Raw genomic sequence first — 24,233 nt, 5'->3', positions numbered from 1 at the left:
TTGCACAAAGGAGATGTGATGCAGAGATAAATAAAACTTTTTAATAGATAAGATAACTGCCACATTGCACTTAACTTGATGGAAGGACCAAACAAGTCTATATTCGAAAACGCAAAAAAAAAAAAACAAAAAAAAAACAGACATATATTTCCAAATTGTGTTACAACGAAATTGGTAGAAACATAAACTTTTTGTTGCTGGTAATTGAGTTAGTTGTTTCACTGTTTAATTTTTTAGTTACCATCATTCGACAAATTTTCTATTAAAAGATAATTGGAGTGTTCGTATAATCGTTGGCTCTTTCCAAACTCACATCACTAGTATCCAAACTAGCACTACATGAGTAGGTGTTGGGTTTGAAATTACCCAACACTTTGATAAAGTTGTAATTGTGATTAGCTAGGGTTGTATAAAGGTGCATTGGTGATTTGGTGTGTTGTGTGGGGGTACGTGGCTATAAAGGAGCACAAGAAGTTAGATCGTCCTTGCTTCTTCTTCTGCTACTGCTAGCTATACGTCCTTGTTAAATTATTCGGGTCGGATCGATCGATTTAGATTTTCAGTTTCCCCATCAGAAACAATATGAGAAACACCATCTTCCCCATCACCAAAACTATAAAAACAGAGTGAATAACATCTTCATTTCTCATCATCAATATCATCAGCTAGTAAATAGCAGCTCTAGAGAGATGGTGGGGTTGAGTATTATACTCGAATCTCATCACCACCACCATCATAATAATCAACACTCTTACCACCATCATCAAACCGGTGCTGGTACTACCAAAAACCCACAGGTTATCAACAAAACTACTAAGATCAAACCTTCTTCTTCTCCTAACAGCTGTTTGCATTCTTCTTCTTCTTTTTCATCCTCCTCTTCTTCTTCTTCCTCATCATCATCAATCAATTTTCTTGAAGCGTGTTCTCTGTGTGATCAGAGACTCTTACCCGGCAAAGACATCTATATGTACAAGTAAGTACTTTGTGAAATCCTAAACTAGATCTCCTTTGATATATATATATACACATATATCACCAGATCTTAATGCGTGTTTATATTTTTCTGTTCACGAATTTCTATGGAACCACTTTCATCTTCAAAGTGTTTGATTTATTCTTTATTTGAATGTATGAAAACAGAGGAGACAGAGCATTTTGTAGTGAGGACTGTAGATGGAGACAGATATTAAAGGATGATGAAGAGACTAGTAAGACCAACAAACAGTACTCCATGAAACCCAACGCTTCTTCTCGTCGTTCAAGCAAATCATCATCAGGAAACAAGCAGAATCGAGCTGGTGGTGGTGGTGGTGCTGGTTTTGTTTACTAGAAGAAAACAAAAATTAAAAAGAGAGAAAGAGAGACAGGAAGAACAAAAATGTGTGGATGTTCCCATTTTGCCCTTCATTTTCCTTTCTAATTTTGTCTTCTCTGGCCTGAGAGTTTGGAGCTTACCTTTTTCTCATGTAAGGGTAGTTTTGGTAATTCCATGCTATGTTTCTTTAATCTTGATTAGTTTTTACTTAATTATGTGTGCTGTATGTTTTGGATAAGTATTCGAACTTCTTAACTTTTTCTTGTTACAGAAAATCAAATCATCACAGAACCCAAATATAAACATTATTTATATGCCAAATGGCACATAAAATATCTGCTTATCCAAATCTAGGCAGTGAACTCTTTTTCCCTTTCTTTATTCATCTCTTTATTAATCCCATCAAATTATTAGAAAAACAAGATTGCTTCAAAAAAAAAAAAAAAAAAATTTTATCAAAAAACTGTATTACAAAATATAGAAATGGGTCTGGCTGGCAAGCTGGCTCAGTTATACCAATCTTTGCTGGTTGGTGGCGTCGTGGCAAGCAATCTGTTTTAACAGCTAATTTTCGCCGCATTCAGATGTATTTTCGGTTGTTCAACGGTAATCATGATGTCCTCGGTATGATGTTTACATGCTTGCGCCTAGGCCCTAGCAAGTGAGATGCAACCAAAACAAACCCAACTGTCCTTCTTGAACTTAAACATAGTTTGGATTCTAAGCAAGAAAAAACCTAAGGTTCTTGTAAAAGTGTCTGGGTGGAGAGCAGAGCTATAGCATTGGCAGTAGAATCTACTTTATTTTCTATGTGCCTGCTGCTGCTGCTGCCCCTGTGGTTTTGGAACCTTTGAAAAGTTGGTGATGGAGACCCTTCTATCTCTACATAGAGAGAGGAGAATGTTTGTCTTCATTTGAGAGTAGGAGACTACTGTCAAATGTCCATTAAAACAAGACCCAATGGATGTCTTGTATCTAGTATGTACCTACAGGGTGTTTGTATGTAATAGAACAATAATTTCTTAGTCCTTTTTCTTGTTTCTTAATGGTCTACATCCAAACAGTAATTTTGAAACGGTTTTAAGAAACAAAAAAATTACCATTTTTGAGTGACTTTGTTTTACAAGTACAGTAATTATTAATCAGACCCACTATTCACTTGTACTACTAGTTCTGTACCAATACTTGTTTTAGCAATGAAATACTGCTATTGTAGATCCCCTAGTTTTGAGCCTACTGTTTTCAATTTATAACGGTAATACTCAGCTCTCCTGCATTGGGTTCCTTTGGGATTTTTAAAATTTTTTGTTCTGTTTCTCGGATTTTGAATTCAAAATTCGGCGACATCTTAATGCTAGGATAACTCAGATTGTTATTAGGTGATTCTAATGTTATTGCAGAACTCCAGTTTTGAGATCTAACTAGTTCTCATTTAGTTCCTTCTGAGTTTTATATTTTGCAACATCATGTGGCAAAACGCCGACTAAAGATAACAACATGAAATGTACTACAGGGGCATCTGCTACAACTATGATTTCTTGACTGGATCTAACAATGTAATGAACCTCTTACAATATAATTCATCATAATATTCAAACGGAATCATATACGTGGAATAATGTAGTCGGAGATCAGTATCAGTAACAATACTAATGAGAATGAGAATCAAGTTTAGATTCATGGGGAGAGTTGGTGTCATGAGAAACAGATTTCTAAAATATACATACTGACTAGAGAGAAGTAGAGATTTTGCACGCTAAGGTTCCAATGGATGCATACAAGTTGCTCCAAAAGCATCCAAATCATAAAAATTCACCATCATAATTCCCGTCATCATTACCATCATTGCAGCCATAATCAACCGGACTTGAATAACAAGATTGCTTTTTGGTCCAAGTAGAAGTAAACAAAGTGATTCGTCTCGTGAGTCACGTACGAACCTGAAAGCCAGAGAGAAATCATAACATGGTCAATATTGATTATAATGTTACAACACCAACATAAATTTGCTAGGTCGGAGGAGCTATCAATGGGAGATTTACAATACAAATGAAAGTAATACACATAAAGACAAAAAGAATGCTGTAAAACTGTATTTCACGAGAGGAAAAACACCGAACGGAAAGTGAATAATTCCACCAAAAGACACAATGTTGACGCTATTAATTGTCGGATTCTTACAACTAAACAACCATTTCCATTTCAAATATGAATATTCTAGCCATGAAGAGATGCAAACAGACATACATGAGGGATATTCTGACTCATCAAATTCACAATCCTCAAGGTCCCCAGGATCATTTTGAGATTTGGGAGCACGACATTGACTAGCACTACATGTGATGAAGGTTTGAGTTGGGCCAAAAGCATAACCATCACAAAAGAGAACATAATAAAAAAGGAAGAAAATCTCATAAATTACGTAATATGTCCAAGATCAAATAAGGTACCCTATATCACACTTTTCTGAGTGGAGGCCACAATCATTTCAGCAGTGAATATTTGAAGTCGACGACAACATGGAGAAGTAAATAATAACATATTCATGATGACTTTATTGATGATGTAAAGGGAAACAACAAAAAAGGAGAAAAAATCAAAAGCATAAGAAAAGTTGATAAACAGTTATATACTAAAATCTGGTATAGGTTCCATAGACAAGATGGGTTCTGAATGCGTTTCACAGCAAGAGTTCAGAAAGACATGAACATAGTTATCAATATGACTTTATTGACGAATAATAGGAATAAACAGTGACAAAGTAACCAAGAATCATAACTGGCGGTCCAGAGGACGAATCCTTGGGCATATAATGCTATGCTAAGTATCTGTTTCCTTCGTGATCAGTATGCAGTTGAAATAGTTTAATATCATCTTCAACTATTAAACTTTTGATGAACAAATCATCTAACTGGGTTTTGATAAAAAAAATTAAATATGTGGGTCTTAGTCGACCAACTCAACTAGTAGCCTTAAGTTTCCCATTTACTTCTCTTGCTTTAACATATATACCGAACCCCATGAAACAATATCTTGTAATTATATATGCAGGATGATATTTTGATTCAACATCATGCCACCTGAGCATGAAGGTTCAAACAGTGCGAGCAGTGTGTGGAAAGACAGAATTCGGACTATGTCAGGTGAATACCAAAACTAGGGGCTATGTTGCATGAACGCTGATGCCATATGTATACCATACCATTGCTTATGAATTGACAGACACGAAGAAAATACGGAACATATACAAATTATACAAGAAATAATACAGAGGATCTACAAAGAACAAATTTGCAATACAAGTCCAACACATCGAATCCTAATTACGGCATTTAATTTATATATATCTGCTGCTCCCTGCCTTTCTATGATATAATCATTGATCTTATGTCAAGAAATGTAAGACTAGGACATCGCTATATCTTAATTTCTTTGCTTGTCACTACCCTATATCAATCGAACATTTTCAATTAGAGATGGTGGTGGTAAAGTTGTGGTAGCAATATGAAAGTGACAGCAACAGTTCAAGTGATGGAACCTTGGGCACAACAAGGAAGTAGTGGTAATGGCACCAAGGGAAACAAGCAGTTGTGGAAGTTAATAGTGGATGATGGCGTAGGCTATTAACCCCGTGGTAGATGACAGTGGTGGTAGTCCCAACTGAGGTCTCTCAGGACATGAGTGAGGAAAAAAGAAAAAGCATGTCACCATGACTATACATAAAGAAGTTTAATAATGAATTTACGGAATAAGTACATATCACAATGACTTACTTTCAAACACTACCAGACACACAATTCATACGTAATGATGCAGTTAATGCTTGAGGGGCCAAACATTCCATTTACATTAACCCTACAACAGTTCTACGCAAACCTAAAGAATGTACAGAACTTGGACCATGAGGCATTTAAAGACACAATGAGATCTTAAAAATGCCAGGTGGGGAAGGGCAAGAACGCCATGTCTCAATTCCATTCCCGGACCATCAAGTGTTTTTATGATCTTAATGATTAAAAGAGGCAATTTGATAATCAACTTTCTATTCAATTTCGATACAGTGGAATATCTCTAAGCAGACTGATCCAAATTCCAACCCTAAATTCACTGGGTCATTTAAGCAAACAACTAAAACTCAGTAAACAAAATGGAAAAAAAAAAGGTAAAGAAATACCGAAATTGCGACCAACAATACAATGCCAAGTAGGTCCATGCTTCTTATCAAATTCCTTCTTGATATACTCAGCTATGTCTTTCTCCACATTGTGTTTCTCAAACGCCTGATGATCAAAACCAAATCAATTTCAGAAACAAAAGAAACCCAAATCTCAAAAATTAAATCTTTGTTAATAAAACAGTAAGGGAGATAAAGGGGGGTGTTACAGAGATGGCGAATTCAATGGCTTCTTTCTGTAAATCTTCTTTCATATCAGCACTTTTGATGATAGCTTTCTTAGTAGTAGTACTAGTTTTTTCTGATGATGATGTTGATGAAGATCTTTTCTCATCCAATGGTTGTGGTTGTGGTGGTGGTGATACTTTCTTGTACAAAACTCCTCCTCCTCCATTCCCATTTCTCCTCTTCTCTTCAGACATGGTTTTTCCTATCTAATTGCAGAGATTTTGAGGATCTTGTATATATTATTATTGATGACGATGAATGATACTAGTAGTAGCGTAAGAGTGTAAAACGAGTGTAAGAACGTATTTCAGATTCTTCCTCGATGGTCAATGAACAGTGGATGAGCAGAGAATCCAAAGTGAGGGTTCGGCGGATTAGGATATTTGGAGCGACAAAATGAGTGTTTGGCCCATTTATGGGAGTAGAAATTAACATTTCATCCCATATATGTTGGGCTTTGGACAGTCTAGTCCTGCACTCTCAAGCCTAGTAATAGGAGATCCAAATCTACATGATTTGAGGAGAGTCGGTCCTGTTTAAACGATTCCGTCCAAAATGAACATTTTTGATGACAAAAATACCCACAATATTAAATGTTTGATATTTTTTTCCATAATCTGTTTCAATTTCATGGTTTCACAGATGAAAATCGAAAGAGCTCTCCATGTACCTTTGTTTTGAAGACAACGTTGTATGATTTTGACAAAATTTCAACTTGAATTTGATTCCCGATCAGGTTTACGCGTCTCTATCTTTCCCCTCTCTCAATCCCAAAGAACCCTGTGGAAGAAGATCTCAAACCGAACAGATCTGGTAAGATTTCATCAAAATCTTATTCAAAATTCATTTAATTTTAGATAAGTTGTTTTCTTTTAACATTTTCCTCAAAAATTTTGCTCCAATTTCTTTTGTGATGATCTAGGTGTTTGTTTTGATTGGTCATCAGATGCTATTTTGTGGTTCGTTTTCTGCAGAAATTCCCGGATTCATTAGATGTTCAACATGTTTTCGAAAATTCTAGATTTGTATGAGATCTATTCTTAAGTTTATTGAACTTTTGTCGAGAATTTGTTGGGTTTTATTGTTGATCATCTATAATTCATGTATTGGGACTTAATATTCTATATACATATTTGAAGGAGTTACCGTTAGACAACAGTCGCATGTTATTAATTTCCTAGCTTTTTAGTTGGTTATTTGCTTAGATAGAGATCGTTTTTTGATGCTTGGAGTTGATGCTGACTACCATAAAAGCTCGAGCTTGGACATATTGAAGTATAATATCATAGTGTTAATGTTGGTTTGAAGTAGATCGGTGTATTTATTCCGTTCTTTATTGCAGATCCTAATTGGTAGCATTTTTGCAGATAGTTGATAGTAATTGCTTTACAACTAATCATCTTGTTTGGATCTGTATAGCAAGTCGTTCAGAAATGATTTATTCATTAAGAATGATATTTTTTTGGGTTTGTGTAAATAACAAGCAAACATTTCATTTTGACCAATTTGAAAGCGGGATCCAACAGAGTGGACTCCTTCCCGGTCTTAGTACATAGATTTCGTTTTGACAATGCTTTCATATTGTAGGGTTTAATGACGAGACCGTCGAATACAAGAACATTAGCTTCACTGTCTGTGATGTGGGAGGACAAGGTATGAATTTTGTTACATCTTTTATTTCTCTGTTATCTTTGACATTTTATGTTAATACAAAGATCATTTGGTTATATCGTATCTTTTACAAGTCCGTCCATCATAGAGGCAGGTTTTGAGCGCTTACGACAATTAATTCTTTATAGAATGAATGAAGCCTAAGAAAGGATGATTATAAATAGCCCAGGTTGAAGAGATATAAAGATAGAGTGAGAGGGAGAAATAGAGGTAGAGATGCACTTTGATAATACTTTCATCTAACTGTATATTTTTGTTGTTCTTATTATATTCATAACCTTGTAGTAGGTTTTTACGTATTCTAAATGGAGGGCACCAGCATTTGTACAGTGAGCGTCTTTTGATGTTCTTTAGATATTAATTTATTTATTTTTCGGTTTTTCTGTAAAGAAGTTTATGAGAACTATGGTCTTGTGTCTCTAATTTTTTTCTAGAGGCGATCTAATTGGAATCTTTATCTTATTAGGTGTTGGTTGCATCCAAACAATTAACTGTATTACTCGAAACATGAGAAACATAACCAGTGTACAAGAAGATACACCACAACATCAGAAAACACTTTGTTGCATCTAAGTAAATTTGCCAGTTCCTTCATCGCGGGAAGAACATTCTATCTGATCGGTCATGAGACAGGTATGTGAACCATCAATAGTTTATCTAACTTCTAACTTAACTGAAGTTACTCATCATTTGCTAGATTTGTACTTAACATGCTAGATGATCTCAAGGGGCATGTAGATTCACATCTAGTTTATTGATATCGAAGCTTAGGCATCTGGATACATCTCTTTGAATGCTTGTTTCAAAGTGGTCATTTAGTAGATGCTAAAGTAAAATCAAAGTTGATATTGATCTTTGTCAAAGTGGAACAAAAACATACACTTGATATTCTATGACTCAATGTTTTTATTGACATGGGTGCTTGTTGTGGTGTGTTCATTGGAAGTGTGTTTTACGTAAGGAAATACGTGAGCCAAAATTGTTAGTGTACACCAATTGATTGTTAACGTGTACATAGTTGTACACCTGTTTATTGTTAATGTGTACATAGTTGTACACCTGTTGAAATGTGTACATAATTGTACACATGTGGATTGTTAATGTGTACATAGTTGTACACATGTTGATTATTAATAGTTTATTATTCAAGTTTAATTTCGCATAAAGTATCAAATTACGTTAATAGCGGCATTCAATAGTAACATGTAGCTGCAATTTCACAATTAGGGAACCAAGTGATTTTTTCAACTTTTAGGACATTTTAACTCATTTTTTGCGTACACATGGTTTCTTAGTTGTGCCTGAATACGTTTTCAACGGTGCTAACTATACCTGCATTTGGAAGGAATTTATGTATATGCCCTGTGGTACCTATACTTTCATTGAAACCCTTTGATTTTTTGTTCATTTTTTGAATTTTGGTGATCAGAAAGGTACTAGCTCTGGTGAATTAAGGAGGATTTCTAGTGTTGCTTAGGAGAATTCTGTAGCACAATTTAAGGCTAGGGAGTCTGGCAATAGTGGAGTGAAAAAGTGGGGGTCTAACAACCTCACCCAATATTTCGATTAGCAATCTGTATGGACTAACTCCAATATACTTTCTAGAGAATCAACTAGACAATCAGACTCAATCTAGATAAAAGTATATCAAAGAGTTAATATCTCAATCTCTCGATTTGATCTATACTCAAGAAAATGGAAATCTGCGAGTTTTATCAAATACTAGAGAGATAAACTTGGATGGTACCAAAGACCAATATCCAAGTGTCAATCAACTTAAATCAACAACCAAAGGTTGAATATTCTAATTGATTGATCTTAACTCACAACCTGTGATATTTAAATTATATAACAAAATATAATGCGGAATAGAAATAACACATACACCAGAAATTTTGTTAACGAGCAAACCGCAAATGCAAAAAAAACCCTGAGACCTAGTCCAGATTGAACACCACACTGTATTAAGACGCTACAGACACTAGCCTACTACAAACTAACTTCGGTCTGGACTGTAGTTGAACCCTAATCAATATCACACTGACTCAAGGTACAGTTGCGCTCCTTATGTCTCTGATCCCAGCAGGATACTACGCACTTGATTCCCTTTGGCTGATCTCACCCTTGTACCCTCATATTTTTAATTGAATGTCATTCTTTTTTTTGAAGAGAAGACGGGCTTAAGCATCCCGAAACTTTATTAATTTATCTCATTAAAATTGAGGTTAGAAGAGATACAATCCGGTGGAGAACAAGCATTCCACCTATGAGTTACATTTTCATGCATAGAAAATTGGCATAAGTCATGAGCCAACTGGTTTACTGGTTTTGGCACATGCATAAACTTAGTATTAACAAAAGAGCTAGCCTCCCTACGAATATCTAAGATCACAGATCTGATACTCCATGGGATGTCCCTGGAATCACCTAGAATAGTTGTCACCACATTCTTCGCATCACCTTCAATAATAACATGTTGCAGATCCATATTCTTCGCCAAGGTAACCCCAAACTTGCATGCAATAGCCTCTGCCAGTAGAGAAGAAGTCGCAATAAAGGTAGATGTTTCACATCCTAAGAAAAGACCTTCACAATTTTGTGCAATGGCTCCAGCAACTCCATTGTTTGGGATAAACGCCGCATCCACATTGATTTTAGTAAACGACTCCTCTGGGAGTGACCAACACAAATTATTTGCACCTTGAGTAGTATTGGGCAGAACTGATTCACGTTGCTGATTGCAGAGTTTGAAATCCAATGCCGCTTTTCGTAAGATTACATCCATTGAGAAGGAATGACCAGAAAATACCATATCATTTCTAAGTTTCCAGATATTCCAGAGAATACAAACTCTATGAACAAAACTGAACACCGTATTTTCCTCCATCCGAGCCTTAATTATATGCAACGGGTTGTTATTAAAACCTGAAGGATCAAACTCTAGCGAATCATATCTAAATGTCATAATAGAAAGATGACATTCAAATAGCAAATTATAAACAGACTTTTCTTTTTTATTACATAAGGAGCACAAACCATCATCATGCTGCGAAAATCTGTTGGTATTTTGTTTAACAACTATGCCACCATGTAATACTTTCCATATAAAAATATGGATCTTTGGTAAAATTTCTGTGAAAGACCAAAATATCTTCCACGGAAATTGACTAATCGCTGAAGATATGGGAATATCATTAGCTAATAAGTGATAACAGGATTTCGCAGGGAACTTACCCGCAGTAGTGCATGACCAAGTTAAGATATCATCTTCTTCAGCACATGGAACAATAACAGTGATCTTCTGCACAATATCTGGAGAGAATAACTCCTCTAAAATATCAATTTTCCAGGAATTAGTCTCATGATAAATAAGTTCCGAAACTTTCTGAACATCAATTGCAGTTTCCGTAATCCTTGTTAGCAGATGTTCCATGTGATCAGGTAACCAAGGATCTTCGAAAATTTTCACCTTTGTACCACTCGTAATCTGCCAGAAAACCCTATGCTCCATAATGTGCCTTATTTCCAGCATATTATCCCAGATTGAGGAGCATTTATTTGGCTTAGTGGCAGTCCAGAATGAAGAGTCCCTTACTAGAGTATGGAATAGCCATTATTGTAATTTCACATAGCTATGTCCAACGTTTTCATCTTCATGTTTTTAGGTTTATTTGTTTAAATTCTAAAATAGTTTGGAAGATAATTTTTGCAGTATTAATCTTTATGGTTTTATATATTGCAATTTCTTATGGGATATGTGTGTTTGCGTCCGTGGACTATGATTGTCCCATACCTTGTCAAAAGTTAAGTCTTTCATAAGTCGATATGCATGTATTGATAAAAGAATGAATGAACTTTTGACAATACAAAAGTTAAGACTATTATGTCATTTATTGATGGAAGATAGGTTAAAATCTTTTGTTTAAAAGGATTATGTCTATTGTATGTCATTGTGCGAATAGTGATGCAAAATAGAATGAATCCTTGTATATTCCGCAGTATTGATCTTCCCAGATCCATATTTTTATGTTTATACTGTGAGGCTCTGTAAGTTCTCTTATGTCGAGCATGACCAATTAAATTCATCACCTTTTGTGGTTAATTTGGTCGTATATTTCCGATTAGATTAATTATGGGTTCTCTTGTGATTAATCTAATTGAGTATGTTGGATTCAAATTCATACTCGTATGTGATTTGTTATGTCCAAAGAAATCCTTATTTTCTTTTGAAATTAAGGTCGCTTTTGTTGTTCTTTCGGGAATGACATATTATAGGGGAGAGTTCTTAATTGAACCTGTACTTAATTGCCAAATATTTGTGGGGAGTGCGGCTGTGGAATATTATAGGGGTTATCTTGTATCTTTATAAACTCCTTGATGAAAGCATTTAGCTCGTTTATATGATTGCATCTAAATAAGTTGATATGTGCTTTCTTTTGGTCTTGAAATATCTCTTTTGGAAATTTCATTAGGATCCCGTTTACGTACCTTTGCCAATTTTATTGACAAAAAGGGGGAGAATTAATATGTAGTTCACACTACAAATACATATGGTTTTCGGATCATTATGTAAGGGGGAGTGGTTTCCATGTGAGATGGAGTATTGACTAAGGGGGAGTGATACATATCACCATAGTATTGTTGTCGAAGTTGTGATAAAATTGAACTTTAATGTTGTATATAATGATACTATGACATTGTGTAACAATGATTGAGAATTCTTGTTTTCTCATTGTTATAACTACAGATTTTCAACAACGATGATGCTGAACTTACAACCTTTGGGATCATTGGAGTACTTGGAAGTGACAAATATTTCGAGTAACGTTGAAGATTAGGCATGTGGAATAGGAGCTACAAAAGTTTATTCATTTATTTTTGTATTCCATATGTATTGATAGTTCTGTCACTAAAATTGACAAAGGGGGAGATTGTTAGAGCACTGCTCGGTCGAACTCGCATGTGTTGCTATCTCAAGCATGTTTGTCAATGTTAGTGATCAAAAGTATAAGTCTTGATTTCTAGTATACTATAGATAAGTCTCGGACTAGGATAGAAAGCGTAGTTGAGCTCAAGAACTCCATGGCAATCATCATACAAGATGATGAACTACTCAAGGAACTAATGAAACTTCATCGACTAAAAGGTATGTGGAGACTTGAATTTATCTATCTGAAAAGGCGAGGGTACCCAAATATACCTCAAGCTAAAACTTTTCCTACCTTTAAGTCCTTTCTCCGAAAGTGATTGTCTATGGACAGAGTCGAAAAAAATACAACTAATCGGTTCACACTTCGTGTGATCGTCTATGGATACGAGATCGAGAAAATACAACAACGAAGTATGTTACTTGATAAAAAGGTTCAGACTTAACCAAACACAATAGGATTCACTTATCAAGTAAATAGGAATTAACGTTTGTGTAATTTACTTTAATTATAATAAAACAATTATAATGTGGAATATAAAGTAAATGACACAACAAGATTTTGTTAACGAGAAAACCGCAAATGATGAAAAACCCCGGGACCTTGTCCAAAATTGAATACTCTGAGGATTAAGCCGCTACACAAAATTACACCTAACTTCGTATAGTTGAGACCAAGCAACTAAACCTATAGTTCACCTAGTTCCGTCTGTATTCCCACGCCTCCAACTTATAAATAAGTCACGTACTTGGAACAATTCCTTTGGTTCGTATTCCAAACAGTAAAGGAACAACAAATCTGTTTGGTATCAACTCTCTTCAACCAAGTGATATGAGTCAGACAAAGGCTCTTCCGTTTATCTTAACATAAACTCCTTCGTCAGGTCGTTAGATCTATCTTATGTTCAATTACCGAAGTAATCGTTTAAGATTAAGCCAACAACACTCTTGATCCAAAGAATTGTGTTGATTCCGATCTACTCAATTAATCAATCCAATCTATCACAAGGATAAATCGATTATTAATTGGATCCTCTTTTATCGAAACAAGTATTGTGCACACCAAAGATTATAAACCCAAGTCAGATCTTCAATATCTTCTTTGTCTTCAAATCTTCTTAAGTCTTCAATAAAAACCTGCACACAATCACTTGAATCTCTTGTGATCAATAACGCACAGAATGGAGTCTGTTAACAATGGATTATCACAAGATCGTCTTTAGAACTAACAACAGTCTAAAGATCCCTGTCGAAACTCTGAACTAGTTTGAGTGAATCTTATATCAGAAGAGAAGATTCTCAAGCATAAACAAACTAGGTGCAATCAGATTTCAACCACCGTTAGTCAATCAAATCAATGAAAACAAAAGATAAATCGCAATTATCTAGTTTCCCACCAACGGTACACACTAGAGCTTCTCAATCCCAAAGAAGAATTTAAACTGAGCAGCCGTAAGATATTTCTCCTAATTAGGTTACTCTCCTCTCCGAATAGGCGGCTACACCAGTAACAATAACAAAAGAGGAAGTTTGTTGTTACGAAGGATTAGTTTGCTAGAAAGGCAAACTTCAAGTATTTATAGACAAGGAAGTTTGGACACCAAGGAATTTCCAAAACCGAAAATATTCTCAAGATATTCATTAAATCACAAATTTGGTTTCCATAATTCCTGGAAATGCTCTGTCTAAAAATAATGATCGAAATCTCTCGGAAAATATAATTAGTAAATGCACATTACTAATTCTTATATTTTCCTACAAAATGAAATTAATAACCTTAATTAAAATATTCTTAACTTACTTATGTTTCGATCCTGGGATTCTCTTCCCTTAGCTGTTAAGGAATAACTTTGAACAATTAAAGAAATAAACATTCATAGCACGTGTTCAATGTATGTCGACATCCTTACTTTGTAAGTTCTCTTTCACACTTACAACCTTGAAACCAATTTGTCACACTTCCAAACAAGTTTAGAATTGGTTCATCTGACTTTCAAGAACTATGTGATTGATCAAACAAATATTCAATCACAATCATGGGTTTAACGGTTCTACCAAAACAAGTTTCGGTTCTACCTTCCATGTGAGTACTGTGCATAGTCACACTAGCTTTCCAAAATTCGGTTGACTAGGTACTAGGATCGGTTCCCTATCTAACTTATATGTGTTGCACATGTCCATAGGATCGGTTCCCCTTTCTGCTATAAACCTTGTTGCACCCCATACAAGAATCGGTTCCCCTTTGTGATGTACTGCACCTCTTACTAGGATCGATTCCCTTTTCCCATATTTGGTCATACATAAAATCACAAACCCGATCATACCATCTCAGGTGATTACTTAAGATCGGTTTCACTAATAAAAGTCATACCAATACGTAAGTCAGGCCTTTGTGAATAGTTCTACCAAGAACACAAACAAGTTGTGAGCGGTTATACTCAATCACACATATTGGTTGTTCATAAGATATGCAATGAATAACAAAACCAATAACACCTGGCAATTTCCTTTTCGGTTCACAAACAAGTTTATGAACTTACTTCCTTAGAACACATGTAGAACATTGTTCCCTAGGATGAAATCCTCACCTCATACCCATACATAATCACAATAGCATTCAAATGATTATGGCGATGTCTTATCTACAAAGTTTAATGATTAAGAAATAAACCTCGTATTGTATTCCTTAATACTATGTGTATCTATAGTTCAAATATGCTTCGCAGTTTTGTTTTCAATATGCACGACTTGAAAGATACGTTAGGAAATGAAACAGTTCAAGTCAAATATCACTAACCTCAAGTGGAAGGATGATTGTTGTCGTTGTAGCTCATTGCTTCTTCATATCTTCAAGACTTCTCAATACTTGTAATGTCTCATATCCTAATACTTTCAAACTAAACTATACGAAGTTTACTCTAGTACATAATCAAGCGACTCTTAACATGAGTTTTGATTCACTAAAATATGACAACCAAACTTGACATACCAACGCTTATCTATTTCTCGAAATACGTGTTGGTATGCTTTCGCTTTGTCCAAGTTCATCTTTACCTAGTTACGAAAGTCATGTTATGTTTCAATCACTTTGAAAATTGCTTTGACGAAAAATAGTTTATGAATAACAACTATATAACGTCCTCTAAGAATGTTTCAATGATTGAAATGAAACCTTATATTATATAACCATTGTTGGATATAAGCATCGTGTGGTAACACATATATGTATAAGTCCTTATTCCTTGAACCAAAGTATGCGTATTTTGTTGATCAGGAAAACCAGAACAAGAGCTGTGAACTCATTCCGCGAACCCAGTCCGCGAACTGGCGGAAGTTCTCATCCCGAGAATATCTGCTGGAGTTTGTGAACTCCTTCCGGGAACTTAAGTCCGAGAACTAAGTCCGCATACTTGATTTGGTTATATCTAAATATGATTATTTGTGAACTTATATTTATATTAACTAAGGAATGCAATTTGCAAACCGTGGCTATAAAGTTCATGAATCGATTCGAGTGAATCAAATCGTTTTTGCTTCAAGTGGGTCTTGTATACTTCTATAAGATTTATACAATTGACAACTCTCTAACTAGTTCATTTGAGTCATTTGAACTAGTTATGGTGAAGAAGAATATGGTTGATATGAAAGTGTTCATATGGCTAACCATTTGGTTAATTATTGTTGAACCAACAAATGTACATGTTTGGCTACGGTTACACAAACCTAAAATCGTGCATTTCATTTGTTTGTAACAAGATAAGTTTTCGATCCAACGGTTGAAATATATTATCTTGAATCTAATCAGGTTTTCGTATAACGGTGAATATTGAATGCTTTGTTACTAAGCTAACATTGATTGCAAACCCTGATTCGAAAGACTATATAAGGGAGAACTCTAGCAACTGGGAAACCTAATCCCAAAACCTCATGTGTGATACTAGTTGTATAAGCTAGAGTCGATTCTCCCTTAACCTTAGGTTTCTTATCGAGACCTTGTAGGTTAACTACTTGAAGACTTCATTGGGATTGTGAAGCCAGACCGATAATACTTTCTTGTAGTTGTGTGATATGATCTTGTTGATTCTATCGTGTTGAGTACAATCGTAACGATTGGCTTGAGATTAATATCTCTGATGGACAAGATATAAAAGTAGTCACAAACATCTTCGTCTCATCGTTTGTGATTCCACAATATCTTCTTTCGCCGCGTCGATTAAGATTATTGTGAGGTAATTGATAATACTAGGTTGTTCTTCGGGAATATAAGTCTGGTTTATCAATTGGTTCCTGTTCACCTTGATTTATCAAAAGACAGAACAAAAACTTGTAGGTATTTCTGTGGGAGACAGATTTATCTATTATCGTAGACTTTTCTGTGTGATACAGATTTGTTTATTGAAGTCTTCGACTTTGGGTCGTAGCAACTCTTAGTTGTGGGTGAGATCAGCTAAGGGAATCAAGTGCATATTATCCTGCTGGGATCAGAGACGTAACGAGCGCAACTATACCTTGGATCAGTATGAGATTGATTGGGGTTCAACTACAGTCCAGACCGAAGTTAGTTTGTAGTAGTCTAGTATCGGTAGCGGTTTAATACAGTGTGTGTTCAATCCGGACTAGGTACCGGGGTTTTTCTGCATTTGCGGTTTCCTCGTTAACAAAACTTCGGGTGTCTGTGTTATTTCTTTTCCGCATTATATTTTGTTATATAATTGAAATATCACAGGTTGTGCGTTAAGATCAATCAATTAGAATATCCAACCTTTGGTTGTTTATTTACATTGATTGACACTTGAACATTGGTCTTTGGTACCGTTCAAGTTATTTCACATAATAATCAGGCTCACGGATTTCTATCTGTTCGATTTGCTGATTACATTGTGAAATAGAGATATTAGAACTCTTTGATATCCTTTATTAAGATTGAGTCTAGTTGATTCTCTTGAAAGTATATTGGAGTTTTTCCATACAGATTGCTAATCGAAATATTGGGTGAGGTTGTTGTACCCCCGCTTTTTCAGGTTTGATTTTTCTGGTTCCGAATTGATGAGTAATGGCTTTGTGAGGGTTTGGATTTACTTGATACTTTTCCTTTGATATGATTCAGGAAAACTTATTTTTGAAAGAAATATGCTTTTAATTAAAATCGAAACCCTAATTATGAATGCAAGCAGTGCAATCATTTTAGAGGAATTACAAATATTGCATGAAAAGGGAAATTGCTGAAAGAAATACTAAGATGAATTTTGAGGCAAGAGGTGGCGTGACTTTTTCAGGCTTTGAAGGGTTTGAGCCACCGGGTATGTATTACTATGCCTTCTAACTTGTCAGCGTTGATGAGCTTGCAATAGCTTCCCAAAATAACTTCTGCTACTAGGTATGGTTCGTCCGTGGAGTCGGGCGAAGGAGGCTTAGCGGAAACTTTCACTACCATATCTCCAACTTGGAATGGGTTTTGATGTTGCGCGGCTACTTGATTCTTGGGTTCATTATTCTTGACTAATACAACCTCCAAATTTTTGATGAAACACTTGACGGGCCCAACATCCCATTCACATCTCCTAGTGACGCCCGGGTTTATAATTGGGTCGAGTCCCCATGCCTGAGTGAGAGAAGAAGTGATTGGTTGCAGAAAGGGTTGTTCAATAAGACTTACTTGTGTTCGAAACCTGTGGATGAACATCAATGGTCTCTCTCCAGGTAACTGGGTTACACCGGTAAGTTGTTGATACGACAACATATAATTTTAAGGGTTGGACGACTTGTTGGAAATTATTTCGGGTATTGACACCGGCAGAGGGCACACTCTTAATTTTGTTTTATTGTCGTGTACCCACGAGTTCCCCGGAATCATGTCATAATTTGGGCATTCTTTGACAATGTGGAATTTGCCATGTGTTAAAGCATCTCCCACCTTGATTTCGAGGTTGATGTAGCCGTAAGCGCTTATTGCTTCTCCTTCTGGGTTTTTGACCACAATTGGGGAGTGAGTAGCCTCCTGCTTTTAAACCCCTGCAGCTCTCAGAGTCTTGACGGTAACAATGTTGAAGTTGGAGGCCGTGTCGATTAGCGTGCTATCGAATTCAACATTCTTCAGGTGAGCAGTGGTCAGTAGTCCCCAGTTGCATTTTCCAACAGTGTTTCCCGAGATAGATTTGGATTTGGTAGTGGCTTCTTCGATAGAGAAAATCCGTTTGCCCGACACAACGCGATTGACGGCTGAAAAATATGTCTTGACGCCGCGCCTTGGAGAAATAGAGGATTTCGCACACACGTTGCATCATGGACTGCACAGTTTTGTGAACGGAGTCCCCAGAAAGCATACAACTCCTGACTGGAAGAGGATCTCTGTGAACTCCCTCATTGCCCAGTTGAAGTTCTCCCACCTCTACCTTTTCCTTGAGGACGCTTCAATTTATTGCATTTATTGGTTGGGTGACGGACGAACCTGTGGTAACGACAATACTTGGGATTTGTCATTTCCTCTTCAGTTGGAAGGCGTCTGATAGGAGGCATCTTGATGGCATCATCTTGAATCCATGCTTCCAAAAGTTCAATTACTTCCTCGATTGGGAATAGGAAATCTAAGGCAGCTTCTCCGACTTCTTGGTGTTGCACAAGAGCTTTAGCGGTCTTCCGATGTGGATCCGCCTGATGTGCTGGTGTTGTACACTTGGGTTGTTGTTCGCTGCTGGAGCTTTCCTTTTTCCTCCTTCACCCACCACGCTTACAGAGGGGCCAGTGTTATATTTCTTGTTGATGATGCGTCTGTTCCTCGAGTTTCGTGTTTGTCTTCACTCCGGGCCGGCCTGATTTTTTCTAACAATGATGGTGCTATTGTGGCCAACCGCTTAGCAGCTTCATGGAGTTCAGAGAATGTATGGAAGCGTAGATTCTCCAGTAAGGCGCGATAAATGGGAACCGTGCCATTGATGCAAGACTCCACCAATTTTTGTTCAGTCACGTTTGGGTCGTGACAATCCAGTGCCTGAATTCTGAATCTTTTGACATAATCACTTGGATGTTCATTGTTTCGTTGAAACATCCTTCTTAAATCTAAGAAGGTGATTTGCTCAGACACAAAGAAGTACTTCTTGTAGAAGGCTGTAACCATGTCACACCAGCTGGATATGTTGTTCGGTGCGATGTTATTGTACCAGGTGTACGCTCTTCTGGTAAGCTATTTTGAAAATTCCTTCAAACGAAGGACATGATTGTATTCGTGCACCCAAGGATTCCAAAAATCGAGAGATATGTTCACGCGTTGTAACATCCCGTGTTTTTAGCATGGCGCATGCTAAAAGATACCCCATGGCCTGAGATGAAGCTTCATCCAAATCTTCTGTTGCGTAGGAAAAGGAACATTGGCCCTTGTCCAATGCGTTGGCAGTGGACAACCAGCATGGATGGACATCGGGTTGGAAACGGACAACCAACATGGCTGGACATCGAGTTGGCAGCGGACATCCAACATGGATGGACATCGGGTTGGCAATGGACAACCAACACGGCTGGACACCGAGCTGGTAATGTACAACCAATATGGCTGGACATCGGGTTGGCAACGGACAACCAACATGACTGGACACCGAGTTGGCATTGGAAATGAGCATCCATCTTGGTCGGTCATTCGGAAATTCATGGCAACGGCCATGAATAGTGAAGCAAGCATGTCAATATGCTCCCCTTTTCATACTTGTAGAAATTCCGTTAAGACATATATAGAGAGGGGTACTTGGTTGAAGGTGCATATACATACCACGCACAAAGTAAGTGTAGATGGTGGATTTTCAACAAAGGATAAAATCGTAAACTCATAATTATACGAAGCTCCGATTCAGCAATCAGACGTGAGTATCGAGACACGGGTCTCTCATCGAATTCTCAACGGAGAGTACTTTCTCTCAGAGTACATGTAGATATGTAGTCTCACGACTGGACAACGGCATATCTCATGAATACTGAATACTTTCGGTGATTATTTCTATATAGTATCACGAGATGGACGGCTCCTAGACAGCTTGCTCTGCTAGTATAGAGCGATAACGTCTTCAGGAACAAACAACAAGTTTACCCTGTCTATATAAAAGATATGACTTACCGACAAGCTCATATCGGGAGAATTATGCTCCTAGACAGCTTGCTCTGCTAGTATAGAGCCACAAAGTTAATTTTTCCTAATTAAGATTAATTCTGCCGTGACATTCACTACTGAATTCCCAGAATAATCTATTATTGTTCTTATTCCATGGTCGAATCCACGAACGAGTATTTCAAAAATACAACGAAACGATGAACCTATGCAAAATAGAGAAGAAAATAATAAATAATTAAAAATATTGACTAGGGTGCTGGGAGCACGGACACACGACCGACCGACCGTGTCGTGGTCAATCCCACACCAGTTTTATATTTTTAATGCATTTTTATTATTTTCCATGATTTGATGAAAATTCTCTCATTTTATCAAATCTCCTTCGTCTCGAGGAAACTCCTCGGTTTCATGGTACTTCCATAAATCCATAAAAAAATAATATAAAATTAAGGAAAGGAGTGTGAGCGTGACCATTGGCCAACCGGCCCCACACCCCACGGTTCCTTATTATTTTATTATTATTATTATTATTTCTCTAATTTCATGAAAAAACTCCTTGATTTCATGGTATTTTGCACAAATCATCATATAATAATAAATAAAATAAAATTATGAAAAAACTTGTGGGACCGGGCCACTAGCCGGCCGGCCATGCCCTAGCTGGTCCCACACACCCTTTGCTTTATTATTTTATTATTATTTATCCTATTTTTCCTTGAATTCATCAAATTCCTTGATTTTATGGTATTTCTCTCAAATTAGGAAAAATTCCCTCAAATCATCAAAAATACCTAAAAATATTAAAAAATTAGGGAAACTCGTGGGACCGGGCCCTAGCCGGCCGACCAAGGTCTCACACTCCCTTGTTTTTATAATTTTAATATTTTTTTCTTCGCTGAACTCATGAAAACTCCTTCAATTCATGGAAACTCCCTAAATTCATCAAATTTCTCAAAATTCATGAATTTTTCATAAAATCATCAAAATATTATAAAATTAAGGAAAAGGCACCACGGGACCGTGGTCATGACCGGATGACCATGCCTTGACCACAGCGGTCCCATGCCTCCTCATTCCTCATTTTATAATTATTTTTCATCATCTCATGGTGTTTTCCTCAGTTTCGTCGAAACCCTAATTTTGGCAATTTTTCTCGAATAGATGCTCAATTGCACGCCGGAAAATATCAAAATTCTCAGGACTGAGAGGCGGACACCTTGGGGACACGAGCACGCTATCTTGACCGACCAATATTGGCTCTTTGGCTCACGGAATCCGGTCCCATCAATTTTCACAGTTTTGACCTAATTTGCACAATTGTTCGTATTAGGTCCAACACTCTTCCAAACACTTTGGATTTTCATGAAGTGATCGTCAGGCGGTCACGTGACAACCCAGGGCCGGTTTCATGACTCCATGGTCGGTCCCTCGCCTCGTCATAATTAATTAGGTTTTCTCGCCTAAGGCTCAGACGAGCATTTTGAATAAATGATTAAGACAGAATTTAATCATTCTTCCACCAACAAATCGTCAACTCTTCAGGAGTTCTTCGTATTTGCTCACGTGAGCATATGGAAACTACATGGTTGACTCACGGTCCCATGTAGTCGCTCCCTCCTTCGTTCCATGGTTGAAATTCTGACGAACCATGAATTAATCATCAATTGATCAAATTAGGGTTTCTGAATCCAAGGATCATCATTCCAGATTCCAACCTTAATAATTTTACGACGACCTCATGGTCATTAATTTTATTAATTATACTCGGTTCAACGACCAGTATTCTAATTAATATTTTTGGTACGCTGCCAATAATCCATCAGATGAGCAACACATGCTCATACGATCAAATATTCAACAATTCATCACATGAGCAACACTTGCTCAGATGATAAATATTTTCTCAAAACAAGGGATATTGGTCCAACAATCAATATTCAACGATCCATCGAATGAGCAATACTTGCTCACTTCATCGTAAGAACTATACCTCTGTCTCATGACATGTTCAACTCAGCAACTACATGGACTCATCGTACCATCAAACCACGAAGTCATCAATTGACTAAAAAACCAAGAGACGTCAATCGTGTCACTTGGGGGGATATCACTTAGGGTTTTGGTCTGGCAGTCTACGACACGTGTGTTCAAACACACGATGGAATGTGAGCAAGTCGTGCAATCAGTTGAAGGAATTCACGAGGTAGTGGGTGGAAAATCGACCAAGTCTCCACACATTGAGAAACTGGTTTCAAACACGATCTCCACTTCCCCACTCCTTGATTCCATCAACTGTCACACTTCATGGAATCATGGTGTCTATAATTCCAGCAATATAAATAAGTCTCTGAATCATGATTGAATCATCGGCATCAACAGTATCATCAATCTCACGTCCCATCGACAATAAGAGATCATCAACTCATCAATTGAGCAACTACTCTCAATTGAGCAATTTCAATCATTCAAAGCTTATTATATTCAGAATTCACACACCCACAATCTTTGATTACCATTGATTCCACACATTTCCCAGCTTCCCTCATACAGATCAACCCATCCTCTCTTGTGACCGAATTTACTCTGGAATGATCATTGTCTTGATTTAGGCCGGAGTACTAAAGATTGATCTCTCGAATCTAAAGCACCCCCTTTGCAGCGGTGCATCTGTGTGAGGTTTAACATTTCGCTCGGTTCGAGGAGTCTCCTCCGTACGGTCGTCTCCTCAATTCCTTAAAAACCAGCAAATCGTTTTTCCCCATCTACAGATTGGCGACCACAGTGGGAGGTTAATATCTAGGTCGGTTTCAGTTACCAATCCTAAAACAAACCGTGCTAGCACTAGCAACAACAACAACCAGAATATCCCGGAGATAATTCCGACCTCCAACACTGATGGTGGTGACATTATTCCTCCTCACGCCGAAGGTCATCCACTGTCTGGACGACACCCTGAAGAATTCAGAGGAGATCCACCACCTACCATTGCTGATCTTATCAAAGCACAGGAGACTCTTGCAAAAAATCAGACTGACATGGCTTCTACACAGAAGGAACTGTGTAATTATCTCAAAACTCTTACTGACAAGATGTCAGAGAAGACTCAAGAGAAGGGAAAGGAGAAGGAGAAATCCTCAGACGACGATCCTGAAGTAATTCCAATCCATACAGTAGAGGACGACGAAGTCCACAAAAATGCCGCAGACAACTCATCAGCGAAGGGATCATCGAATTTCATCACTCGCGAGGATCTGGAGCACCTTTTGGAGAACCGTGGAAAAGAAAAACATCGCATGTCTATCGTCATCAACCTCCTTATCCTGCCGCTACGCAGAGGATTCCACTTCCCAAAGATTACGTTTCTCCAACCTTCACCTTATATGATGGAACTGGCAATGCTAGGGAACATGTCTCTTGTTTTCTAGAATCCCTGGGAGAACATGAACATAATCATGTCGTTCGTCTCAAGGAATTCTCGAAATCTCTGAAAGGCAGAGCATGCACCTGGTATAACAACATCGCACCAAGGACTATCAACAATTGGGGAGAAATGGTCAACGCATTCTACAGGAAATACTTCTTCGTGTCAGAACAGGTCACCCTCTCCGACCTTGGAAGGATGTTTCAAAGGGTCAGTGAAAATCCCAATTATTATGTGAAAAGGTTCAGAGTCCAAGCCCTGGATTGTCATGACCCAAACGTCACGGAGCAACAACTGGTGGACTTGTGCATCAATGGCATGCTCCTGGTCTACAGGGCCTTGCTAGAAAACCTTCGATTCCAGACTTTATCAGAGCTTCACGAAGCCACGAAGAGGTCG

At 37.2% G+C, this 24,233-nt stretch overlaps 2 protein-coding genes and 1 long non-coding RNA gene across 4 annotated transcripts; 2 read left to right on the top strand and 1 right to left on the bottom strand.

The window, feature by feature from the left end:
* Positions 1–445: 445 nt before the first annotated feature.
* On the top strand, positions 446–1,556 carry LOC113355191 (protein FAM76B-like). The gene is made up of 2 exons (XM_026597978.1): positions 446–976; positions 1,144–1,556. The coding sequence occupies exons 1-2, from the start codon at positions 690–692 to the stop codon at positions 1,331–1,333; spliced, it is 477 nt and encodes a 158-aa protein (XP_026453763.1). The 5' UTR covers positions 446–689; the 3' UTR covers positions 1,334–1,556.
* Positions 1,557–2,875: 1,319 nt separating this feature from the next.
* LOC113355189 (dynein light chain 2, cytoplasmic-like) lies at positions 2,876–6,066 on the bottom strand. Its single transcript, XM_026597977.1, has 3 exons — positions 5,702–6,066; positions 5,493–5,598; positions 2,876–3,258 (listed from the first exon to the last, which is right to left on the bottom strand). The coding sequence occupies exons 1-3, from the start codon at positions 5,912–5,914 to the stop codon at positions 3,176–3,178; spliced, it is 402 nt and encodes a 133-aa protein (XP_026453762.1). The 5' UTR covers positions 5,915–6,066; the 3' UTR covers positions 2,876–3,175.
* Positions 6,067–6,216: 150 nt separating this feature from the next.
* On the top strand, positions 6,217–12,189 carry LOC113355190. 2 transcript variants are annotated; one of them, XR_003362201.1, is made up of 4 exons: positions 6,217–6,533; positions 7,308–7,373; positions 7,858–8,024; positions 12,139–12,189. It is a non-coding gene; the product is annotated as an uncharacterized LOC113355190 (long non-coding RNA). The 2 variants fall into 2 exon arrangements; XR_003362200.1 differs by lacking the exon at positions 12,139–12,189 and having other exon boundaries at positions 7,858–8,324.
* Positions 12,190–24,233: the final 12,044 nt, after the last annotated feature.

Source organism: Papaver somniferum, chromosome 3, assembly GCF_003573695.1.
Source record: "Papaver somniferum cultivar HN1 chromosome 3, ASM357369v1, whole genome shotgun sequence".
Lineage (NCBI taxonomy): Eukaryota > Viridiplantae > Streptophyta > Magnoliopsida > Ranunculales > Papaveraceae > Papaver > Papaver somniferum.
The sequence above is the reverse complement of the archived record's forward strand: the minus strand, read 5'-3'. Positions and strand labels throughout refer to the sequence as shown.